General features: G+C 43.8%; 1 protein-coding gene across 4 annotated transcripts; it reads right to left on the bottom strand.

Annotated features, from left to right (window-relative positions):
* Nucleotides 1–452: 452 nt before the first annotated feature.
* Nucleotides 453–7,661, bottom strand: LOC128696779 (uncharacterized). 4 transcript variants are annotated; one of them, XM_053788139.2, is made up of 3 exons: nucleotides 7,628–7,661; nucleotides 1,851–2,376; nucleotides 453–1,060 (listed from the first exon to the last, which is right to left on the bottom strand). In XM_053788139.2, exons 2-3 carry the CDS (start codon nucleotides 2,372–2,374, stop codon nucleotides 898–900), a joined length of 687 nt encoding a protein of 228 aa, XP_053644114.1. In that variant the 5' UTR covers nucleotides 2,375–2,376; nucleotides 7,628–7,661; the 3' UTR covers nucleotides 453–897. The 4 variants fall into 4 exon arrangements, with proteins under 4 accessions (XP_053644114.1, XP_069952087.1, XP_069952088.1 ...); XM_070095986.1 differs by lacking the exon at nucleotides 7,628–7,661 and adding an exon at nucleotides 6,639–6,693; XM_070095987.1 differs by lacking the exon at nucleotides 7,628–7,661 and adding an exon at nucleotides 6,588–6,642.
* Nucleotides 7,662–9,818: the final 2,157 nt, after the last annotated feature.

The raw sequence follows: 9,818 nt of genomic DNA, 5'->3' as shown, positions 1-9,818 counted from the left end.
GGACAAGCACCTAAAGTCGGTTCCTGACCAGCCGGGCTGTGGCTCGTACGTTGGTTTGCGTGTAGCCAGCAGTAACAGCCTGGTTGATCAGGCTCTGATCCACCAGGAGGCCTGGTCACAGACCGGGCCGCGAGGGCGTTGACCCCCGGAACTCTCTCCAGGTAAACTCCAGGTAAGAAGTGGAAGATGGGATAATTAGTCCCTCAACCTACAAGTCTGTGTTTAGCACCTTAGTCTACTTATTTCACTAATTTTTAGGAGAAATAATTTTAAAGGACGACGTAGGTACCCCCCTTATTTCTGTCCATATTTGCAACCATGTACTTATTATGAAAAACCATATTTAAATTTGTGTTTGAATGAAAATCACCTGTTTGAGAATGCAAACAGTTTTCGCCTAAGAAGAAATCAAATCTTTTAGGAATAATGAATCAGGTTTTCTACATGTCTTTATTATTTTCGTAAAAATGAGTTACATGTCATTGTTACCAAAAAAAAAAAAAGTAACTGTAACAAGGGAATGATTAATATAAATTATGCCTGTAAAATATTCAAATGCCACTAGATTACTTAAAAATGCCCAGACTAGTAGCTGACTATTGGATACTAGCCACTGATTTTTACTTCATGAAGTCTGACTATTGGATACTAGCCACTGATTTTACATCATGAAGTATCACACTGGTGTTTACTCAATGTGCATGTGATGGAGACTCGATTTTCTATATACTATTAGTCGTCCAGTCACTGTTAGACAGTTTTATTTTATAACCGAGCGTTCTCGCCATGAAGCCGTCCGGAGGAATTCAACTGCCCTCCTAAACTTTATTAATTTTCTTGCCGACTGCTGTAGAAGTTCAGCTTGGTTGCGCCGATTGCCTTCGTGATTGCGGACGCCTACTTGTGGCCACGCAAGTAGTCGTAGAAAAAGAGGATGAGATCAAGAGGCTGGAGGAGACAAGGGAACTCGTAATGGCAATCCTCGCCTCCTTCTTCGGCGTACCTGGCGGCCTTCTGCAGCTCCGTTAGCTTCTCCTCAGGTACGTCGAGTCCAGGGGACCTAATGACAGAGTATTGCATCCTAATTTATCTCAAGTACTACAAGATACATACTTGTTTAATGCTTATTCACCTCGAATAGCTCTGAATTTAGATACAATGAAAGTGCTTCTAGATCTACAATGACTCTTTTCCTACATCGGGAGTAAAGATGTGGTTCAGAGAATTTGGTGAGCTAAACCGTGTATCTGTGAATGAAATTGAAATATTCTTTACGACTGAATGAAGCTTGATATATTCATCAATATATTAGCTTTGTATATACCACAGCTGTATAGCCCTTGTGGTTTAGCGCTTCTTTTTGATTATAATAATAATAATGTATATACCACATGAGGTATTATACCCGAGTAGATATACGTGGGCTGCTGCCATAGTGATACCATAAGTATATAATAAGAAATAAATGTTTTGTCCCTTCGAGGGGATGCCTAAGTGATGGCAAAGAGCTTTTGATCCATGGAATTGGAGGTACCCTCCCATTTCAGCGGATCAAACCTAATCTCCCCACTTCTCTCATTCCGTACTATCCTGGGCAGATATTAAGTCTCAGGATTGTTGCTTCGGTAATGTAGGGGTCATTCAGGACTTAGGGAATTGGAGGATATGTTCATCTGCCTAGTATCAAGGAACCTATCTTGAGTACTTAATACCCGAGTGCTTAGTAAGAGGAGCCTGACATGCAATATACTCATTTACTAAGTACTCAAGTAATTAGTACTTGAATACTTAGTAGTACAAGGACTGCAAACACCAGAGGCAAGGGATTAAGAACATGACTGAGTACTTACGGCACTAGGAGCCTGACTGGTAATGTTAGGAAGCCGAATCTTTTGGAATCTACGTAGGCTTCGCAGATGGCCTGCTTGACGCAGTTCTTGTCCACAATGATGGGCATGACGGTGAGAGACTCCGTGATAAGACCATTAAGCAAGTATTCCCCGAGGCTATACCCGTCAGAAATCTCTCTGGCGGGTCCTGTGGCTTTCTGGTTGGTAGTGTATATTGCTATGGCCAAACCTCCAAGCAGAAAGATCCCTATGAAGGTAAGACCGCCGAAGGACTGTAAGCTGATGCCTGCAGGAGAGAAGTCCCCGGCGCCGGGCAGAGTGAAGGAGAAGATCGGGCACGTGAAGGATATGGTGGTGTTGAAGGACGTAGACGCAGGGTCGTAGCTGAAGGGAATAGCCACCTCCCCCTTCGACGGGTTCTCGTAAATATCCTTAATGGTTTCGTTGATATCGCCGGAAGCCTTTGATACCATGCAGACTACCGTCGTCACTGCTACCAACGCCACCTTCCACCACGTCATCATTTCTGCAAAATAAAGCAAATGTCAATAATATTTATCACTTTAAAATTAACGCAGACGCCAAAAGTGTTTCACGCCTGTTGTTGGTAAACACTCATTGCTCTAATACACACACACACACACACACACACACACACTGCTAAGACTCGACCCCTGCAACCACAAATAGGTGAGTACAAATAGGTGAGTACACACACACACACACACACACACACACACACACACACACACACACACACACACACACACACACACACACACACACACACACACACACACACACACACACACACACACACACGGAGTAGTGGGTAGTGAGTAGTGAGTAGTGCAGATATCGAGGACATCACATATGAAAGACCCCTTGGGGCCAGTGACCATGTGGTTTTAAGCTTCGAATACACAGTAGAGCTACAAGTGGAGGGAGAAGCAGGAAGGCCAGGACGAATGAAGCCAAACTACAAGAAAGGGGACTACACAGGAATGAGGAACTTCCTGAACGGGGTTCAGTGGGACAGAGAACTGGCAGGGAAGCCAGTTAATGAGATGATGGAATATGTAGCAACAAAATGCAAGGAGGCTGAGGAGAGGTTTGTACCCAAGGGTAACAGGAATAATGAAAAAGCCAGGATGAGTCCATGGTTTACCCAAAGGTGCAGGGAGGCAAAAACCAAGTGTGCTAGGGAATGGAAGAAATATAGAAGGCAAAGGACAAAGGAGAATAAGGAGAGCAGTCGTAGAGCCAGAAACGAATATGCACAGATAAGAAGGGAGGCCCAAAGACAATATGAAAATGACATAGCAGCGAAAGCCAAATCTGACCCGAAACTGTTGTATAGCCACATCAGGAGGAAAACAACAGTCAAGGACCAGGTAATCAGGCTAAGGAAGGAAGGAGGAGAGACAACAAGAAATGACCGTGAAGTATGTGAGGAACTCAACAAGAGATTCAAAGAAGTGTTCACAGAGGAGACAGAAGGGGCTCCAGAAAGACGGAGAGGTGGGGCACACCACCATGTGCTGGACACAGTGCACACAACCGAGGAAGAAGTGAAGAGGCTTCTGAGTGAGCTAGATGCCTCAAAGGCAATGCGGCCAGATAACATCTCCCCATGGGTATTGAGAAAGGGAGTAGAGGCGCTATGTGTACCCCTAACAACAATATTCAATACATCTATCGAAACAGGGAGATTGCCTGAGGCATGGAAGACAGCAAATGTAGTCCCAATCTTTAAAAAAGGAGACAGACATGAAGCATTAAACTACAGACCAGTGTCACTGACATGTATAGTATGCAAAATCATGGAGAAGATTATCAGGAGAAGAGTGGTGGAACACCTAGAAAGGAATGATCTCATCAACAGCAGCCAACATGGTTTCAGGGACAGGAAATCCTGTGTCACAAACCTACTGGAGTTCTATGACATGATGACAGCAGTAAGACAAGAGAGAGAGGGGATGGGTGGATTGCATATTCTTGGACTGCAAGAAGGCGTTTGACACAGTTCCACACAAGAGATTGGTGCAAAAACTGGAGGACCAAGCAGGGATAACAGGAAAGGCACTACAATGGATCAGGGAATACTTGTCAGGAAGACAGCAGCGAGTCATGGTACGTGGCGAGGTGTCAGAGTGGGCACCTGTGACCAGCGGGGTCCCACAGGGGTCAGTGCTGTTTCTGGTATTTGTGAACGACATGACGGAAGGAATAGACTCTGAGGTGTCCCTGTTTGCAGATGACGTGAAGTTGATGAGATGAATTCACTCGATCGAAGACCAGGCAGAACTACAAAGGGATCTGGACAGGCTGCAGACCAGGTCCAGCAATTGGCTCCTGGAGTTCAATCCCACCAAGTGCAAAGTCATGAAGATTGGGGAAGGGCAAAGAAGACCGCAGACAGAGTACAGTCTAGGGGGCCAGAGACTACAAACCTCACTCAAGGAAAAAGATCTTGGGGTGAGTATAACACCAGGCCCATCTCCTGAAGCGCACATCAACCAAATAACTGCTGCAGCATATGGGCGCCTAGCAAACCTCAGAACAGCATTCCGACATCTTAATAAGGAATCGTTCAGGACCCTGTACACCGTGTACGTTAGGCCCATATTGGAGTATGCGGCACCAGTTTGGAACCCACACCTAGCCAAGCACGTAAAGAAACTAGAGAAAGTGCAAAGGTTTGCAACAAGACTAGTCCCAGAGCTAAGAGGTATGTCCTACGAGGAGAGGTTAAGGGAAATCAACCTGACGACACTGGAGGACAGGAGAGATAGGGGGGACATGATAACGACATACAAAATACTGAGAGGAATTGACAAGTTGGACAAAGACAGGATGTTCCAGAGATTGGACACAGTAACAAGGGGACACAGTTGGAAGTTGAAGACACAGATGAATCACAGGGATGTTAGGAAGTATTTCTTCAGCCACAGAGTAGTCAGTAAGTGGAATAGTTTGGGAAGCGATGTAGTGGAGGCAGGATCCACACATAGCTTTAAGCAGAGGTATGATAAAGCTCACGGTTCAGGGAGAGTGACCTAGTAGCGATCAGTGAAGAGGCGGGGCCAGGAGCTCGGACTCGACCCCCGCAACCTCAACTAGGTGAGTACAACTAGATGAGTACACACACATACAGCGCCTAATCTTGCACGGAGTCACTGGTTGTGGTACTGTATCAATATTCTATACATCGCCACACGTTCTCGACCAGCAGGACAGTATTAGCACACCGTTCCTGAGACTAATTAGTAACCAGAGCTACTTTCCCCTGCGGTAACCCGTCCTCCTCTGGACGTGTCAAGCGATCGTGCTTTACTGCCACATTCCCTTAAGGGAGGTTCGTCGATGCCAGTAAGGAGATCTTGATCCAAGAAAATGGATCCGCTGTTCCCTTCCTTGGATCAAATCTGAATGCCTCCTCCCCCCCCCTTTTGGCACTTGTATGAACTCCTACGCGTTTAGAGCTCTCCCCACGCAAGTTATCAACCGTGCCCAGGTCATCCACTCCGCCGCAGCATCCGTGCCTTGGTCGTACCTCTGACAGCACCTACACTGTGGTCGTACCTCTCATTATAGTCTCCGGGTACCTATTTACCGTTTACCTAACAGTAAATAGTAAAGAGATACCTGGGTGTTAGGCAACTGTAGCGACTCACATCTTGAGAATGCAGTAATACCTTAGATAAATAAGGTTGGACTTGAAATAAGCTGAGGAAGGTTGTGCGGAGTTAAACTATTTTACAAGCCACGAAAGTGTGAAATTTCTCTCATTTCTCCTGCCAAACGAGTACTACTATACAGATAAAAAAAAAAAAGAATTCAGTGGGACAACGTTTTACATTCTGGAGAGCATGATAAAACTCTTCAAAGGGCAAGACGTTTTCTCAGTAAACGTTTGTTCTGAAACTTGTGCCTTCGTTTCCAGGCTTGTCGGCAATATCCCATATAATCCAGCTTCTCCTGACGTACAGAATGCCAAGCTTCCTCTCCTCCTTCCTGTTCTTCCTCTCTTATACTTCCCCTCCGCCACACTATCGCTTCAAATCTTTTCCAAGATAATTTCACACTTTTTAGATCTCAGGCCTACTTATTCAATCTTAAAAATCTGTCAAAGCTGTATAGGCTCGACTTTCAACAACGCTGCTCTCATGATGCGGTTAATATGAAAGGAAACAAGACAAGCAGAAGTCTTCTGTCAGATGACCGACCAGCGTCAGGAAACTCTTGTCCTGTTTCCTGACGAACCTTACCTAAGTAATAAACTGTAATATTTACAGAGAACATAGACAAAATCAGTACACAGAGGAATCATGGTGTCTGTCGTCAAGTGTTATTATTATTAGCAGTAGTATTTAAATGCTAAGATGACAGTAGGTTACAGTAGTTTTATAACAAGAAGGAACCATTCTCACTAACCCTCAGAAATAAAGTTGAAACTGAACAAAGTTTTGGTTCTTTTTCCAACAGAACCGTAACAACAATTTTTCTTAGTTACAGAAATTGGTAAGTACTAGTTAATTCGTCCACGTCGCGGAAGTTGGAGTCTTCAGGACGCCTTGCACTGAATAACCCCACTGATACAGCAACTCCTGTTAAAACAAATTGTATTCTGCTCCACTAACGATATTCTGAATATTATTCATCAGTGCCGTGAATAATATGAACCAGAAGCCCCTTTGAGGAGCCTAGTTATCCTCAGGTTTATCAGTCACATACATGAGGTAGGTGAGACTCTGTTCCCTGGACACGAGGAGACAACACACTCACCAGTCAAGACAACCATATACTGCAGGAGGTTTTGCGAGCTGTCCCAGTCTTCTAGTGTGAGACCCCACAATAACCCCCACCCCCCACCAAACATCCGTTCATACCCCTCACCGCCTTCCGTCCACTCCGCTCAGGCTACCTCAACCTTCCGCCATAAGTAAGTTAATTCAGGTATACACAAATACCGTTACATAGCTTATTATACATAACAGCATATGTGTGGAGAACCTAGGATAACCCAAAAAAGTCAGACACACTGACTTATAGGCCTCCTGACGTTTATCAGCTGAGGCTTACAGACGTCAACGCTATGTAACACGTCTTGTGTGATGGAATATAACGGAAAAATAGCTAGCTTTTTTTCCCGAAATGTAGCAGCACACTGCATGTGTGTACTCACCTAGTTGAGGTTGCAGGGGTCGAGTCCAAGCTCTTGGCCTGGTGTGTGTGTGTGTGTGTGTGTAAATTAATCGCGAATTCGCGAGAAAGATTCAAAATAATCAACTTTCCCTGCGCTTATTTTGTTTTTCCATAGAATGTGACCCAGACCTGCTGCCTAGCACCCAGATACCTATTTATTTGTAGGTGAACGAGGGCAGCAGATGTAGGGGAAACTTAACCAATGTTTCTCTGAGTGCGATCTGAGGCTACCAACTGAGCCTCCAGACTAGTTTTAATAATAATAATAATAATAATAATAATAATAATAATAATAATAATAATAATAATAATAATAATAATAATAATAATAATATCTATTTACTACAAGTACATGTACATGGTATAAAGACCTAGCTGACATCAATGACATACTGCTATAGAAAGCCCCTTATGCTGAGAATTTCGGGCAAATTAGGTCAGTTTTGTCTCAGGATGCGACCCACACCAGTCGACTAACACCCAAGTACCCATTTTAAACTGATGGGTGAACAGGGACAGGGACAGCAGGTGTCTTATGGAAACACGTCCCTAATGTTTTCGAGCCGTACCGGAGGAGATTCAAACCTCAGTGTATGAGCTGAGTGCGCTAGCGAAGATCGATTATTATTATTATTAAAGATTAGCCGGTATTCTCCCGGCCCGGGCCTTTTCCAAGTGGTGGTCCGGCCTTGGCTCCCTCTTTAGGGAGTGTCTGAGACCTAAGTCTCCCATGGGAGGAGGCACAAGTACCTCCTCATCTTTGGGACCAACTGTCCCCAGGCCTAGCCACAAGCTAGGCCTCTCCGGTCTGCCATCCCCGCCCCAAGGGGGCAAATGGGAATGACAGTCTTATGAGCTAAAGGCTCGGGCTCAGGCACCTACCCTACCCTAGAAGGGTTAGAAGATCGAGCCTACGTACCCGTTATATATCACCACCAGAGGAGGTTATAAGGTCACTTGGGCAACGGGACACTCCCCTGCCTTACCTAATACCACCGCTGGCGCAGTGATGAAACTGATTTGATAGGGCGATTGGCAGATCACGTACTCGTTCACCTGCTGTTAGTTAACATACTTGCTGCAATGATGCTCTGAATTAAGATTAATTCTGTATCGCAGCCAAGTATCTGTTCTATATATCTATCCATCTCTCTATCTCTATCTCCCTCCCCCTCCTCGACCCCATTTGCGTTAAAAGCGTTTACCATCCCTCTACCTGTCTTTATGATATACATCAGTTTTATTCAGGGACATTATCAGTAAATGGTAAGGCCTTAGACAGGAATGCGTGATGTCACCATTTTTGTTGAAAATATTTATAGATGGGCTGTAAGAAGTGAATGCTCGGGTGTTGGCAAGAGGTGCGATTACAAGATAAAGAATCTTACACAAAGTGAGAGTTGTCACAGTTGCTTTTTGCTGATGACACTGTGCTTTTGGGAGATTCTGGAGAGAAGCTTCAGAGGTTGGTGGACGGGTGTGGAAGGGTATGTAAAGGAAGGAAATTAAAAGTGAACATATGAAAGAGCAAGGTGATACGGATAAATATTTTAGGTAATGAAGGACTGAATATCAGATTGGTGGGAGAGAGTATGGAGAAGGTGAACGTTTTCAGATATTTGGAGTGAGCGTGTTAGCAAATGGGTCTATGAAAGAAGAGGTGAATCATAGAATTGATGAGGGGAAAAAGGCGAGTCCCAAGTAAACAAAGAGGGGAATGTATGAGATTATGGTTATACCAACGCTCTTATCTGGGTGTGAAACATGGGTTGTAAAGATTGCAACAAGGAGAAGGCTGGACCCAGTGGAGATATCATGTCTGAGTGGAATATGCAGTGTGAATATAATGTAGAGACTCCATAGTTTGGAAATTAGAAGGCACGGGGTTACTAAAAGTATTATTAAAGAGGGCTGAGAAGGGGCTGTTGTGGTTCTGACATTTAGAGGTTGGAACGAAACACGATGACTTTAAGAGCATATAAATCTGTAGTGGAAAGAACAAGGGGTAGAGGTCGCCCTAGGAAAGGATGGAGGGAGGGAGAGGGTAAAGGGGGCTTTGTCTGCAAAGGGTTTGGACTTCCAGCAAGTGTGCGCTAATGAGATATGAGCGAGTCGAGACAAATTATTTTTGACTTGATATGCTGCTGAAGTTTGAGCAAAGTAACATTTATGAAGAGATTCAGGGAAGCCAGTTAGCCGGACTCGAGTCCTGGAGGTTTAAAGTACAGTGCCTGCGCTCCGAAGCATAGGTGTTGATATGTTGTATTTTTTTTAACCGTAGTGTAGGCGTGCCATGGACTGAATGATGATGAACGTGTTTTTTTCGGGTCACTTTGCCTCTGAGAAACTGCCGATGTTAAATAATTAGCTCACAAGTGAAAACATCCTGAATATTAGTTTATCTGAAAACTGGATAGAAAACGAAGAAAGATGCTGCTTACAAAGAAAACATATAATAAGAGGGAGACTTAAAGAAATTGCTTTATTAATTATCAGGTGCTAAAAGTTTTTGTATATCAGTATTTATCTATATAGCGTTCCTGCTGATATATTTTTTGGTGGCTAATATATAATTACACAAATTATTTTTGCCCATTCCATCTCTTAAAATTTGAAATAAGCAAACTGACACTTGTATTTATTTGAAAATAACATATAACACAATTCGACATTAATAGGAAACAATACGTATTACTTTTTTTTTTTTTTAGATTTTTCATGGAATATATACTCCAAGATGTGTATTTCTGTCAGCTTATA

Source organism: Cherax quadricarinatus, chromosome 52 (assembly GCF_038502225.1).
Source record: "Cherax quadricarinatus isolate ZL_2023a chromosome 52, ASM3850222v1, whole genome shotgun sequence".
Classification (NCBI taxonomy): domain Eukaryota; kingdom Metazoa; phylum Arthropoda; class Malacostraca; order Decapoda; family Parastacidae; genus Cherax; species Cherax quadricarinatus.
The sequence above is the reverse complement of the archived record's forward strand: the minus strand, read 5'-3'. Positions and strand labels throughout refer to the sequence as shown.

Coding starts and splice junctions, on each gene's coding strand:
- LOC128696779 (XM_070095986.1), bottom strand. Junction 1,061..1,850: donor CCAGTCAGGCTCCTAGTGCC/GTAAGTACTCAG, acceptor CTCTGTCATTAG/GTCCCCTGGACTCGACGTAC.